General features: G+C 63.9%; 1 protein-coding gene across 4 annotated transcripts; it reads left to right on the forward strand.

The window, feature by feature from the left end:
* The first annotated feature begins 266 nt into the window (after positions 1 to 266).
* On the forward strand, positions 267 to 14108 carry WDR81 (WD repeat domain 81). 4 transcript variants are annotated; one of them, XM_088138632.1, is made up of 11 exons: positions 267 to 552; positions 2320 to 5857; positions 6293 to 6400; positions 6506 to 6696; positions 8094 to 8284; positions 8503 to 8662; positions 9014 to 9116; positions 9325 to 10014; positions 10828 to 10973; positions 11152 to 11331; positions 11973 to 14108. In XM_088138632.1, the coding sequence occupies exons 1-11, from the start codon at positions 394 to 396 to the stop codon at positions 12291 to 12293; spliced, it is 5787 nt and encodes a 1928-aa protein (XP_087994758.1). In that variant the 5' UTR covers positions 267 to 393; the 3' UTR covers positions 12294 to 14108. The 4 variants fall into 4 exon arrangements, with proteins under 4 accessions (XP_087994758.1, XP_087994759.1, XP_087994760.1 ...); XM_088138633.1 differs by lacking the exon at positions 267 to 552 and adding an exon at positions 992 to 1261; XM_088138631.1 differs by lacking the exon at positions 267 to 552 and adding an exon at positions 1281 to 1966.
* The last annotated feature ends 90 nt before the right edge of the window (positions 14109 to 14198 follow it).

Below are 14198 nucleotides of genomic sequence, written 5' to 3' on the forward strand. Positions count from 1 at the left end.
TGGCAAGGGAGGGCCCTGCACACACGCCTCTAGGGCTGAGCCAGATGCCCTTGGCAGGGGCAGGCTGTCTTTGGCACGTATCTCGGCCTCCTCTTCAGCTCTCCCAGGATGGCTCCTTCAGGCTGAGCCAGGGCAGGAGAATGCCAGCTATTTGCCACCTCCCTTCCTGAGAGAGTGGGCCAGACGCAGTCCGGAAGAGCCGGCTGGACTCCACGCAGGGCTGCAGCCACGGAGCTGCCCAATGGGGCTTTACTGCAGCAGTTGCCACCGAAAAGAGATGGCCTTCAGCTGGCCTGGAGCCGTGGGCAGCCACTCTGGCCGGGACAGGGAAGAAAAGGCCTTTTCCGAGTTGGAACAGCTTGTCCCCCCCGTTCCTCCCCCCACGGCTGGAGGATGGTGTCTTCCAAATTGGGGGGCGGTGGCGCGGTAGCAGCAACGGCAGCGGGGGGATGGGCGAGGACGGAAGCGAGGCAGGCCAGCCGAAGCCTCGTACTTGGGCCGCAGCTGCCCTGGGGAGCCCTCGCGCGCCTGCTCTCCTGCAGACATTCCTGGGTGAGTCACGGGGGGCAGGCGCAGCCGAGTTTCCAGGCAGAGCCGCCGCGCGCAGCCGGCCCTGCCCTGCCCTGCCCTGCCCGTCTCCCCGCTCACTGGACCTCCCAGCGGCCGCGCCTGACCGGGCCCTGGAGGCAAGCGCTGGAGCTGCAGGGACCCTGTGGAGACTTCGAGGCCGAGTTTGGGCACCTGCGAACCGCTGCCCGCAATCAGCGGCCTTCTGGCCCCGCAGCCGCCCCCCTCCTCGCTCCGGAAGCGTAGAGGCCCCGCCGCCGGCCAGAGGCTTTTCTGCCTGGGTGTCCCGCAGCTGGGCCTCGGGCGGGCAGCGGCGGCGGCTTCATCGCTTCCTCCGCAGCCTGCCAGCCGTGCCCGCTCCCTCGCTGGGCAGCAGGCCTGGGAAAGGGCACCGCGCCGGCCCCTCAACAGGCCGCCCCCTCGCCCCGTTCCCCTGCGCAGCTCTGAGTTCTGGCCCGGGGCTGGGGCGTTTGCCCAGGCCGCTCGGAAGTCCAGGGAGGAGGCCTTCTCTCAGAAACCCCCCACGCGGAACTCCCCTCCCGCGCCTGTCGGACTCCCCGACGATCCTGCCTAGCCAGAATGAGGCATCTGCCGGCTGAAACAATCGCGCCTCGGGGGGGGCTCGCCAATCAAGCAGACGGGAGCGTTCCGTTCCGTTCCGTTCCGTCTTGCTCCAGCCGGCCCAAAGCACCAGGTTCGAACTGCGGCAGCGCAGAGCGGGCAAGAAAGGGGGGCGACCCCGGCCAGCAGGCGGAAGCGCTGGAGCGGGGGCTTCTGGGCAGATTACCCGGAGCAGCCCCGGGTCTCTCCTGCGCGGCAGTCCTGCACCGACAGGCGCAGCGAGGACCGGCCACCTCGCGCCCGGCGGGTCTTCGCTCCGTCCTGTCCTCTGCGGGTTTGGGCGCAAGCGGCTGGGAGGCGGCGCGCCGTCTGAGTGATGCGGCTGCGCCAGGCGCGCTTCTGCCAGCGATCGGCCGTCGCAAGCTTTGCGCCGCCGCCGCCGGTACACCGGCCGAACAAAGGGGAAAGCGCCCCTCCGCCCTCCTCCTCCGCTGGAGGCGCCCCTGCTGGACACCCGGGCTGGCCGGAGCCGTCGGGGCCCGGACGTGGGGCGGCCTCGCCCGCACCCCGCAGGAGCGCGGGGCCGGAGGCGCGAGCGCCGGGGCGCTCCGGGCACCCCGGGAAGACGGGCCGCCGGCGCAGGAGCCGGAGGAGTGGCGGGACGGCCGCGTCCCCCGAGCGCCCGGCGGGGGCAGGTCGCGCTCCACGTGGGCGCCGTGGCTTTCCCGGGAAGCGGCGTCACGTGACTGCGCGTCAGCTGACCCAGCATGGCGGCGCGCGGCGGGGCGGGAGGCGAGGCTGGGGCGCGCTCCGGGTGAGACCCGCTCCGGCGGCAGAGGTACGGCCGCGCGCGCCCCCTCCCCGCGCAGCGCCCCCCGCCCCCGCCTGCGCCGGGCGGCAGCGGGAGGGCCCGCGGGGCTCGGGCGCTGGGGTGGGGTGGGGTGGGGTGGGGTGGGGTGGGTCCAGCCCGCGGCCCCCCGCGTAGGCTGCCGGGGCAGCGGGGGGGCGAAGGCGCGGCCGAAATGCGGGGCGGGCGCACCCGCGGCGTCGCTCCGGGCCTGCCGGGTTGCGACTCCCAGCCGCGAAGGCGCAGCTGGGGACGGCCCGGCCCCGCGCCTGCTTCCGAGGGCGCCTTTGCCCGCGGCCCGGCCGTGCCCGCGTAACCCGCGGGCCGTTGCCTCTCCTCCGCAGGGAGCGGGAGGAGCCGCCGCCGCCGCGATGGACCCTCTCCTGGAGCAGGTGGAGAAGGACCTGCGCGTGGACCGCAGCCAGCTGCTGCTCAGGGGCTCCCATGTCGTGGCTCTGGTGCCCGCGAAGTGGCTGGCCAGCCTGAAGGAGCGAGGGGTGCTGCCAGTCCTGTGCCCGCAGCCCGAAGGCCTCAGCAAGATGGAGGTCCACACGTGTCTCCAGCACTCCGTTCAGAAGCTGCCCGCAGGCTGGACCCGAGTGGAAGTCCACGGGCTGCGGAAGAATTGGCTGCGCTATCGGCTGACTGCAGACCCCGGCCTGCAGAGAGGGCCCGCGGGGGGTCCAGAAACCCTTCACGAGTTCATGCGCAGCGTGGCTTCCCAGAACTGCAGGAATCTATGGAGCCAAGCCCACCGCTCGTACGCCCAGTGCTACCACCCTGCCTCCGCTCCGGCTTCTGTTCTGGCCCTGGAGGGGCTCCGGGCTGCCCTCCAGAAGCTCTACCGCTGCCCGTTCATCCCTGTGGGGAGGCCCCCCTCCTGCTCCTCTCCTGCTAAAGAGGAGGACTTCCCTGGCAGCGCTCCCCTGCTCTTCTCCAGCGTCCTGCAGGCAGACGCCATCCTGGAGTCCTCGGAGATGCTCTACGTCCTCTTCCCATATGTCTGGTACTCCCTGCGCGACCTCATCACCTTCAGCCCCGCCAAGCTGACGAACAGCCACGCCAAGCTGCTCTTCATCCTTTTCCAGGTCTTGCTGGCCATGCAGGCCTGCCATGAGGCAGGCCTGGCGTGTGGCCTCTTCTCGCTGGAGGACGTAGCAGTGGACGAGAAGCTCTGTGCCCGGCTCAGGGTTCCGCTTCAGGGGTATGAGCAGCTTGGTCGGGAGGAGGCAGGGGAGGGAGGAGCTGTGGCGGCAGCCTCCAGCGGTCCCGGCCAGGACCCCGCGGAGGAGCGTGCCGCTTCCACTGCTGCAGAAGGGACCCTGGCCTTGCGGGACCTTGGGGATCTGGTGCTGGACTGGGTGCACGGCCGCCTCAGTAACTTTGACTATCTCATGCACCTGAACCGCTTGGCTGGGCGGCGCCTGAGGGACCCTAACTATCACCCCGTGCTCCCTTGGGTCATGGATTTCACCACCAGAAGCGGCCAGTTCCGGGACCTGCGCAAGTCCAAGTTCCGCCTCAACAAGGGGGACAAGCAGCTGGACTTCACCTACGAGATGACCAAGCAGGCCTTTGTGGCGGGAGGCGGCCTGAGTGGGGAGCAGCCCCATGTGCCTCATCACATCTCAGATGTCCTCTCTGACATCACCTATTACGTCTACACGGCACGGCGGACTCCCAAGGCCGTGCTGTGTTCCCACGTCCGGTCCCAGTGGGAACCCAACGAATACCCAGCCAACCTGGAGCGCATGCAGGGCTGGACTCCGGATGAGTGCATCCCCGAATTTTACTCCGACCCCACTATCTTTAAGTCCATCCACCCCGACATGCCAGACCTGGAGGTGCCAGCCTGGTACGGCTCTTGCGAAGAGTTTGTTGCCGCCCACCGTGCCCTGTTGGAGAGCTCAGAGGTGTCTCGGGACCTGCACCACTGGATCGACCTCACCTTTGGCTATAAGCTGCTGGGCAAGGAGGCGGTCAAGGAGAAGAACGTCTGTCTTCATCTGGTGGACAACCACACCCACCTCACCAGCTATGGGGTGGTGCAGCTCTTCGACCAGCCCCACCCCAGGCGGCTGCTGGGAGCCGCCTTCCTGCCTGCGGAGGCTCCTCTCCTCGCCCAGCCTCTCCTCCCCACCGTCCAGGAAACGCGCGTGCTGGAGAGCCCCAAGGGTGGCCAAGCAGCCAGTGGGCTCGTCGCAGGCGCAGCTACCTGCGAAAGCAGGTTGGGGCTGAGCGCAGGAGATGAGGTAGAGCAGGGAGCAGAGGCCCTGGAGTCTGCTCCGGTGGTTTGCCGAGGTGTGGAGCTGCCCGGTCCTTCCACCCCGCTTCCCGGCTTCCCTATCGACAGCAGGCAGCTCACCTGGAGGCCCAGGGCCCCCATGTCTGTCCTGCAGGCGGAAGGGACGGAGGTCAAGGTCGTCCTCCCTGACGGGCACTTGCTGCTTCAGGCCCTGGAGGAGCTAGAGAAGCTGGACGCTTTCTTGCTGAAGGCCTTGCACGGTACCGTGGGCCACCTGGAGCAGCCACCGTCACGGCTCCCGGTGGCTCTCTCGGACCTTTTTCAAAGGGATATGCAGGTGCTGGGCGTCCTGGTAGGTGAGGTCATCTTTGCAGCCAAATTGCGCACCTCCAAGCCAATGGCGCCGCTGCGTGAGCGCTTCCAGACAGTTCGGAAGCTCTGTCAGTTTCACCCCAAGGAGGTCCCCTCTCCGCTCCAGCATCTGCTGGAAGTGCTGCTGCGGCTGAAAATTCCCGACACCCAGCTTCTGAGAGAGACTCAGGGCAGCAGGGTGCCCCAGCTGTTTGCCTACGAGCCCGTCTGGCAAGGTCTCCCCCCACCATGCCCGTCACAGCTGCTGAGCCCCTACAGCGGGGTCCTCCCCTTCCCAGTGTACTTCCCCTCCCTGCACAAGTTCATCCTCACCTACCTTTCCCAGGAGGCCGGGGATGAGGGGCAGGGCCGGGAGTTAGTGTTCCAGCTGTGGCAGCAATTGGAGGGGATTCTGAATGGCATTGCTCCTGAAGGCCTGGAGATTCTGCTGCCCTTCATCCTGGCCCTGCTGTCGGAGCAGAGGACAGCTGTCCACGCTGCCTGGTACCTCTTTGAGCCCATTGCCAAGGCCTTGGGCCCCAAGAACACCAACAAGTACCTGCTGAAGCTCCTGATCGGGGCCTACGAGAGCCCCCGCGGCCTGCACGGCCGCTTCTACCTCTACACGGACTGCTTCGTGGCCCAACTGATGGCTCGGCTGGGGCTGCAGCCCTTCCTCGCTCACCTGCTGCCCCACATCCTGCAGGTGCTGGGGGGCGCAGAGGGCTCTTCCCAGGAGGAGAACAAGGCCTTGCTGCTGGGCGCAGCGGAGGATGACGAGGAGAGTGGCAGGAGCAGCCCGGAGTCTTGTTCTTTTGGGGAAGAGGCCAAAGGGGATGCCGGCTTGGAGCTGGCGAATTACATGTCCGGCGTCAGCCTGCACGATCAGGCGTACCTGCCGGAGAGCGAGGAGCTTCAGAACGGCCTCTACCTGTCTGAGGCCCTGAGCCTGGGCCAGCTCGGTGGCAAGAGCAGTGCTAGTGAGGGGTTGCTGGGGGAGGACCCAAGGGACAAAGCCAGCCTCCAGGGCCCAGACAGCGGCCAAGACCTGAAGCACAGCGAGGAGGAGGACGACGAGCTGGAGGAGGAGCTGGAGGAGCTGGAGGAGGACAGGGAAGAAGGTCGCAAGGAGGCTGCATCAGTCACAGAGGAGCTGGTCCTCTCGGCAGCGGCTGGCAGCTCTGTGGACACTAGTCTGGCTGAGGAAGACGGGCAGGTGGAGTCTGGGCAGGGCCGGCAGGCCCTGCTGGACCAGGATGTTGACAAAGAGCAGAGCATCCTGCTGGGTGAGTTGCCCCCCTACTAGCACTCTCAACGTGACTGAGATGGGCTGGAAGAAAGGTGGGGGTCTGTGGGTGTTTTGCTTCCAAGGAAACGTGCCTGAGGTTGCTGGGCGTTGTCCTACAGAGCAGGTCGCTGCCTTTCAGGGATATATTTTGGCTGGCTTTGGCAGCAGGAGAACCCCACCCAAAAGGGGTCAGGATCCAGGCTGCCTTCTTCATTGTACAAGGAAGGCAGTTGGGGAGCATCGGGCAGTTCGTGGAAGGGTGGGTGTCTGCCCCAAGGCCCCAAAGCAATTTTGGCCGGTCAGACGGCAGCAGGAGCGCCTTGGCGGCCTGGGGGACTGGTGGGGGAGGCGAGCAGAAGGGCGAGAGGCGTGAGCTTGGTTGCTTCCCGAGGGTGTGGCCAGAGCTGCGTTTATCTGCCCCTCTTGTCTTCAGACACAGCCTGCAGGACGGTACGGTGGCTCTCGGCCAAGCTGGGCCCCACCACAGCCTGCCGGTACGTTGCCAGGAACCTCCTCCGGCTGCTGGCCTCCTGCTATCTCGGTAGGTTCCTCTGCCTGGGAGGAGGCGGCGATGGGGGCACGGCGGGAAAGGCCAGGCGCCTCCCTTCTGCCTCCTGGGGGCAACTGTCCTGCCCCCCCCCCGCAGGTGCAAGCAGGCAGCAGTTCGTGGCTGGAGCCGAAGAGGGCGGTCCCCTGAGTGCTGGAAGCCTGGATCGGAGGCGGCCTGTGGAGGGCGACGTGGTGTCGGAGCCGGTGCTCGCTTGCCTGGTCCACCTCGCGCACCTGTACGGGGAGCCAGTCCTCACCTACCTCTACCTGCCCTACATCAGTTACCTGGTCAGTCTTCTGCCTTCCCCGGGCCTCCCCCCGAAAACCCAGGCAGGGCGTGCGGTAATGGGCACTTCTGTACGACTGCAGATTTTGTCAGTGGGAGAACCGTAACCCCCTTTCCTTTGGTTAAACGCTCCCACCCTGAGTTTGAAGCCTCCGGTGCCGGGAGAGGCCAAGATGCGGATGTGCATGTCTGTGGAGGGCTCCCTCACCGTAAGCCAAAGTACTGCAGGCTGCATGTCGATTGGCACCAGAAGGCTGCCCTTAGCCTGCAGGCTTTCTTTCCCCACGGCCTCCCTTCCTGCTGAAGGGATGAGGGAAGGGAGCTCCTGCAGACCAGGGGCCAAAGGCCCCGTGCTGTGCCCACACCTTCCGCCAAGGGCTGGGGGGCATTTTGTCAGCTGTGCTCTAAACTGGTGCCTTTTGCCTTTTCAAGGGAGGACTCGGCAGCTGCTCCGCCTCTACTTTCAGTTCCAGCGTGCAGTTCCCCATTTTTATTTTAGCTCTTCCGGCATCGCGCAGAGGATTGCGCTTGGTGCCGGCAGAGGTGGAGGCGGGAGCCTCCCCTCGGTGAGAGGCATGACTTTCTGGGGCCCCGCTGGCCCTGTGGTTGGCTCTGTTTTCTCCTCCACCAGGAGACCCCCTTCCTGTTTCCGGAATCGCATTTCCTCCTTCAGACCAACTGTGTGAATGTGGCAAAATGAGGGGTGACTGGTTGGGGGCACGTGGTTGCGTTATGCAGCCACGCTACTCCCACTTGTTCCGATATTTCTTCCAAAAAGTATATTGTTTAATTTATGCCACGTTCATCGTTAGCTGTCTGTCCCAATTTTGTGTCATCTGCATCTTTGGTCAGTAACGCTTCCCTGTGGTCACCCAAGTCACGAACACAGCTGTTCAAAAGAGAGGCCTGCAGCCAGTCCTGCGCCTGGCTGAATATTTCTCTCTCGTTCATTGGGGAGCTATTTTTAACGGCAGTTTTCAAGCCAGCTCTGTGCCCATTTAATTGCCTTGCCACCCAGCCCCCTCTGACCTGACTGTCAGCCTGTCCGGAGATAGTTGGTCATTTCCACAATCTGCTAAGGGCGTCGCCCAGTCCCACGCCTTGACCTGCCCCGGCTGACTTCTGGGGGTTGCCCTGAACTCAGTGAGAATCTATCCTGGAGGAAATGGGCCTTGAGCGCTCAACCCCTCCTGGCCTTGGGCTGGGCTGTGGGCCCTCCAAACTCTCGGCATCCCCGAGGAGGGGTCCTCTGCCACGACTGCAAGAGCTGTTGTGGGGCTTCTGCCACAGTCCGCGCTGTCAGAGGGGAGGGTCGCCTTCAGACCTTCGGCCCACGAGCTGTTTGGGGCCCTGCGGATGCGCCACAACGGGCCTGCCAATTGCTAGCCTTTCCCTCTAGGTTGCTCCCGGCGGTGGGGCGGCCGCTGGCCGGCTGAACAGCCGCAAGGAAGCTGGGCTCTTGGCAGCCGTGACGCTTGCCCAGAAGATCGTGGTCTACCTGTCAGACAGCACCCTCATGGACCTCCTGCCCAGGATCAGCCAGGAGGTCTTGCTTCCCCTCCTTGGCTTTCTCACGTCACCCACCGTCAGGTGTGTCTGGGGAGGGAGGGTGGCCACGGCGAGAGCGCCTCTGGGCTCTCCCTTCAGCACTCCCCGCAATGCAAGGGAGTCCCCGCGGAGCAGCTGCTGCAGCGAGGATGGGAAGGTGAGGCTTGAGCTGGCATCCTTGTGATGCCTGGGTGGGAGGGAGCTGAGGGCTGGGGCTGGGGGCGTGCGGGCAGCAGGTGCTGAGCCTCCCTCCCCTCCAGTTTCCCCAGCGGGGTCCAGGGCCGGATCGTCTTGTGCCTCAAAACCATCAGCCTCACGGTGCTGGTTTGTTTACGGATCGGACCCGAGATGGCGCAGCAGCACCTGCGCGACACGCTCCAGAGGTTCTTTGAAACCTTTTCCTTGCTGCCGTTGGAGCCGGTGAGTCTGTGCCTGTGGGGAGCCGGGGGCCCTCGGTGGGGGAAGCCACGGCCGGGGGAGGAACGGAGACGGTCTGTGCCCACCCCAGTTCCCCTGTGGTATGCCTCCGGAATCCAGCTGGGCGTCGGCCAAAACGGCTCCTGGGGGACACCGAGGGCCGGCTGCCCAGGTCTAGGTGGTGCCTGGAGGATCTGGATGCTTGCTGCTCCCGAAATGAGCCAAACGCTCTCGAACGCTTCCCGTACCAGGAAAGTCTTCCCACGATGGCCTGGCTTCAGAGGTGGTGACGGGGGACTGGCCAGGCCACCTCCTTCCCCTTTGGGCGTGACAAAGGCGCTGCCTTTCTTGCAGGCCCGGCTGGTGTCTCCAGACTCCCCTGCTCTTCTGGAGCTCCAGAAAGTCTTCAGCCCAGAGATGGCCTACGTTGCCTTTGTGCCCTTCTCTTGCGTGTTAGGTGAGAGGCCTTGCCCCCACCTGTCCCTGCTCCTCTTCTCTCTAGTGTCCGGTTGCAGGAATCTTGTCATGGCCCTCCCTGTCCCCAAGAGGTCGCCTTTCGCCGTAATTAACCCCCACACGCACGTTGGGACTCTTGGGCTCCTTTGCGCTGGGGGCAGGACTCTCCGGCCAGCGTCTTTCTAAATCGATTTCTCCCCTTCTGGCAGGTGACGCCATTCACACAATTATCCCAAACCACGCCTTAATCGGGCAACTGGCCAGCCTCTACCTGGACCACGCGAGTCCCAGAAGCACCTTGTCTGAAAGGCAGGCAGCCCCTGGGGCAGGCCGGGCCTTCGCAGAGCAGGGGACTGTGGGCACGGAGCCCTCCTTCAGCCTGCCTGAGGACACGCGCTCTGGCACGTTTGGGAGCGTGCTGGTCGGCAACCGCATCCAGGTCCCCTCCGAAGCCCAGCGGGAGTTCTCCAGTAGGCCCGGCAATGGGCTCTGCCCCAAGGGTGGGGGCCGGGAGGAGGAGACGCTGAAGCAGGAGCTGCGCCGCAGCACCCACCTCCTCTGTGGCAACTGGCTGGCTTACTGGCAGTACGAGATCGGGGTGAGCCAGCACGATGCCCACTTCCATTTCCACCAGATCAAGCTGCAGAGCTTTGCGGGCCACGGAGGCGCCATCAAGTGCGTGGCCCCTCTGAGCGGAGAGGACTTTTTCCTGAGCGGCAGCAAGGACAAGACCGTGCGCCTCTGGCCCCTCTACAACCGGGGGGACGGCACCCACGAGACCGAGGCCCGGCTGACCTATGACCGGCACAAGAAGTCTGTCTTCTACGTTGGCGTGCTAGAGGCCCCTCAGCACGTGGTCAGCTGTGATGGCACCGTCCACATCTGGGACGCCCCCACCGGTATGGCTGCTGAAGGGAGGCGTGGACCCTCTCCGTAGCTGATGACAGCCTCGCTCACAGTGAGCAAACCTGCGGGCGGACTCTGACGTGTCTGGGCCAGCGAGCTGGGAATGCTCACCCACCAGCCTTTCGCTGTGGCCCTCTTGGACCCAGGTCCAGACTGACCTGCGGGCAAGGCCAGGCTGGGGTCAGCCGTTGCGGGCAGTGCCTGGCAGAGGTTCTCCCTAGCCCTCAGGCTCAAAGCTACGGGCTGCCTCCCCTGCCTACAAAACTCAGGCACCTGTTGGATTGATTCCTTCTGGAATGGAGAGATGCCCCTGTTCACACGAGCTGGGGGAAAGGAGTACCGGGCAGGGGCGTCCCTCCTCCCTCTAAGGACCTTGACCGGGCAGCCCTCTTGAAAAGAGTCCCCTGCCAACATGTTTGGCGGGTGTGAGGCTGTCCTCCCGCTTCTGTGGACAGAATAAATGCACCTCAGGGTGGCATCGTTAATGCTAGGCGACTGTCGGGGTGCATCTGCAGGATGCCAGAATGCACTTTAAAATGCAGAAAGACCTCAAATCCCCCCCTTTTTTTCTTTCACTAAGTGAAAGGAAATTTGGGCGAGCTTGGGAACTCTGCACTTGTGCAGTCCTGTGCCCCACAGCACCTCTTTGGTTCAGGTTAGGGAATTGGGGAGTGCCTGCCTGGTCCCTTCACGTGCCTCCTCTGGCCCTGCTGAGCAGGCGGCTTGCCCGTCGTGTGGCCCCTTGCTCCTAAGGCCTGTGCTGTGCCTTCCCTCTCGGGCACAGCTCAGCCGGACCTCTTCCGCAGGCAGAGTGATTCGCACTTTCGAAGCATTGGACTCCAAGGCGCCCATCACAGCCCTCAGTACCATGCCACCTCCCTACAGCAGCATCAGCATCGCCAGCGCAGACTCGGTGCTTCGCTTCATCGACCACCGGAAGCCAGGCTGGCAGGTAGCTCGTGGTGGCCGTTGGTGGAGCCTAGGAGGGGCTGGGGGGCCAGGGAGGGAGTGGGCAGTCTCCTTTTCCCGGGCTGGGAACGGAGGGGAGATGTTGGGGGCCCGCTCGGACCTCAGCTTCTCCTGCGAGGGAGGAGGGCTGACGGGCCCCTCCGCTCTTTCCGGCTCTGTAGCAGGAATTCCGGCTGGCCAGCGGGCCAAATGCGGGGCTCATCCGCTGCCTGGCTGTCAGTCCTAGCGGGCGTAGTGTGGCGGCCGGCTTCTCCTCTGGCTTCATGGTCCTTCTGGACACCAGAACAGGCCTGATCCTGAGAGCTTGGTCAGCACACGAGGGAGACATCTTGCAGGTCAAGGTGAGCCGCTCGGCCCGGTGCGTTGGACTCGCTTGGTTCCACAGCTTGGACGGGAGCCACGTGGCTTGGATGAAGGCCCCGGCGGCCCCAGAGTGTCTCAGGCCCAGTTCTGGAGCAGGTCCCTGAGCTGCCTCCCAAGAGATGGAGGCTGCCACTTCCAGAAGATCCGGCAACGTGCCTGATTCTGGAGGTTGTCCAGCACCCCAACCATGCATGGGGAGCGCGGAGGCTGCTTGGCAGTGAGTCTTTGGGCTCCCCTCAGCTCGACTTGGGGCTCGAGCAGATCGTGGTCTTTGGAGGCCCTTCCACACAGACCATGCCCTTGAGGTCCCCGGGCCCATTCCCACAGGGGCTTTTGAAGCTGGTCCTCTTGTACCCTTGCCCTGGCATCAGTGGGCAGAGATGGCCTGGTGTTTGGAACCTCCTCCGGAGTTAGCTGATGATGTTTGCTGACCTCCGTGGGGGTGGAATAGCAGGGGCCAGAAGGGGCCTGCAGCCCCCTCTAGTCCTGGGCCCAGGGGATTGTGCCTTGGCACTGCATGTTAGCGGGGAAGGGGAGTGCTTCTGCCCACCCCACGTGCCCTCCCCCCACCTGTGTCAGGCGTTGCTGCAGGGTCATCCGCTGCTTCCCTCTCTCATAGGCCACCGAGAGCAACATGCTGGTCAGCTCCTCCTCCGACCACTCACTGACTGTCTGGAAAGACCTGGAGCAGAAGCCGCTGCAGGTGTACAAATCGGCCGCGGAGCCTGTCCACACCTTTGACCTCTACGGCAGCGAGGTGGTGGCTGGCACGGTGGCCAACAGAATTGGCGTCTATGCATTACAGGAGCTCTCGGCCCCTGGTGTCACCAAGCTGAGCTCAGAGAACTTCCGAGGGACCCTCACAAGCTTGGCTGTCCTTCCCACCAAATGCCACCTTCTGCTGGGGTCGGACAACGGCACTGTCCGGCTGCTGGCATAGCCCTGCTTCCGGATGCGGAGGGGGACAGCTGGTGGCTGGCCAACAGCCATGTGGGACCAGAAGCCTTGGGGACGCCTCCTTCCCCAGTCCGGCTGCTGGGCAGCCCAAGGAAAGCCATCACCGTATGTGCCTGATGCTCCGTGGGGACCGGCAGAGATTCCCCTGGGGTGCTTGGGGGGCTGTCCCCTTCTCCCCACTCATGTGGCATTCCTGCTCTAACCTGTGGGGGCTGGCAGGAGGGAGGGGAGGAGGAATAGCAGCAGATCCACAGCTTTTGGGTGGTGGCCCAGGAGTGTCGTGCTGTGCTGTTCCCTCCGGGCACCTCCAACTGCTTTCTCTCCCCTGATCTCATCTCTTGGGGAAGGGGCTTCTGGGCAGGAAGGAGCTATGGCCCCCTGCCCCACTCTTCCCACTGTTGGCCTAGAGTTGGAAGCGGACCCGAAGCCCTCTCTCTGCTGAAGAGGCTCCCTGATGTTCCTCCCCAGACATTCTCCAGCTGGGGGCCAGAAACCTCGGCTGGACAGTATCTGAATCTTGGGTCTGAGGGGTGTCAGTTCCACCTCGAAGGTGTGATAGAAAGGCTCTGGGGTTGGGGGGTCCATTTAGTCCTTGCTCTCCTACGTGGAGAGGGGTCTCCCTGGAGAAGGGCCAGCCCAGCCCTGCAAGCATTTTGCATCCGTTCCTGGGGTGGGAGCAGATTCTCACGGCTGATTGAATGGATTGCAATAGATAAATATAAACGTCCTGAGTAACCCCCTGCAACTGTCAATGACTTTGTTTGCTGAGGGGTGGGGGAGCAGCTTCCCGGTTGAGAAGGCAAGCGGGTAACAGAGGAATGGCACAGCCATTGCCTCCCTGCCTCCATCTTTTCCAACCCAAAAGTCATCATCCCCCCGAAACGGCAAGCCGGAAATGGCGAACCCCCGGTCAGGAAGGAACCCCTGTCTTGGGGCGGCTTTCTCCCGCTTGACTGGGGAACTGGATCCAAGGATGCCGACAGTCTCGCCAAATGACCCTTCCTGTGCTGCTTTTGAGAGCTCCTGGAGACCTCGCAGAGCACCAGGCAGACCTCTCCGTCTTCGGAGGGGGAGAGGTCGGGCAGTCCCACCTTGATTCCTGAGCAGAGACGATTTGCAAGCACCGCTGAGAGTAAGATGGTGATTTCCTGTATGAGTTTGTCTAGGACCGACCCTTATCCCAGCCTGCTATCCCTGAAGCCCCTTCCCAGCCCCTCTGTGCCACAGAGGACCTTCGGTCCCACCCAGCAGCCCTGTAGCTAGCTGGAGGTCGTCAGCCGGGCTGTCCGTTCACCCTCTAGGCAAGGGAGCTCTCGGCCAGCAGGTAGCAGGAGGCATTAATGGCCCCGAATGGCTCACCCCCCTTTGCTGCAGTTTAGCGGAAGGGAGAGGTGCGAATATTTTGCGCTGCTTTAAAAGATTTGATAGAGTCTATAATTGTGGTCATAAATTAGGGAAAAGGGAACTCTGGGATGTCATTCATCGATCTGCAAGGGGGGACCCGATGCTCCTTTGCGGGAGGGGCTGCTCGGGCCAGGCACATCCTCTGTGGAGCCCTTGGATGAGTTCATACATTGAAGCGGGCTCATTGCGCCGAGCGCCCACGATCCCCAGTTGCGCCTCTGGCTTCCAGGAGCCGTTCGCTGGACGCAGTGTCCGGTCTAACACGGGCAGATTGTGACAGCCGCACACGGTTTGTGCTGGAGCGGTGAGCGGCTTCTGCTCGTCCCCCTCCCTCTGATAGTTGACTAGGTTGACTTTTAAGAGGATTTTTACCCCTAAAAGGCGCCCGCCCGGTCCGCCCTTCTGGATAGCTCCCAGCACAAGGCCTGTCCTCTTCTACGGTCGATCCTCGCTCTTCCTTCAGAGTGGCCGTTCTGTTTTTATT

Source organism: Python bivittatus, unplaced genomic scaffold (genome assembly GCF_059951505.1).
Source record: "Python bivittatus isolate LINGU-HERP-01145 unplaced genomic scaffold, Pbiv_v1 ctg000240_np1212, whole genome shotgun sequence".
NCBI lineage: Eukaryota > Metazoa > Chordata > Lepidosauria > Squamata > Pythonidae > Python > Python bivittatus.

Excerpts from the sequence above, each read along its gene's own strand:
- WDR81 (XM_088138631.1), top strand. The coding sequence starts at position 1,505 with ATGCGGCTGCGCCAGGCGCGCTTCTGCCAGCGATCGGCCGTCGCAAGC. Across the intron at positions 8,285-8,502 it reads CTCACGTCACCCACCGTCAG|TTTCCCCAGCGGGGTCCAGG; the intron begins GTGTGTCTGGGG and ends CCTCCCCTCCAG. Across the intron at positions 10,974-11,151 it reads ACCGGAAGCCAGGCTGGCAG|CAGGAATTCCGGCTGGCCAG; the intron begins GTAGCTCGTGGT and ends CCGGCTCTGTAG.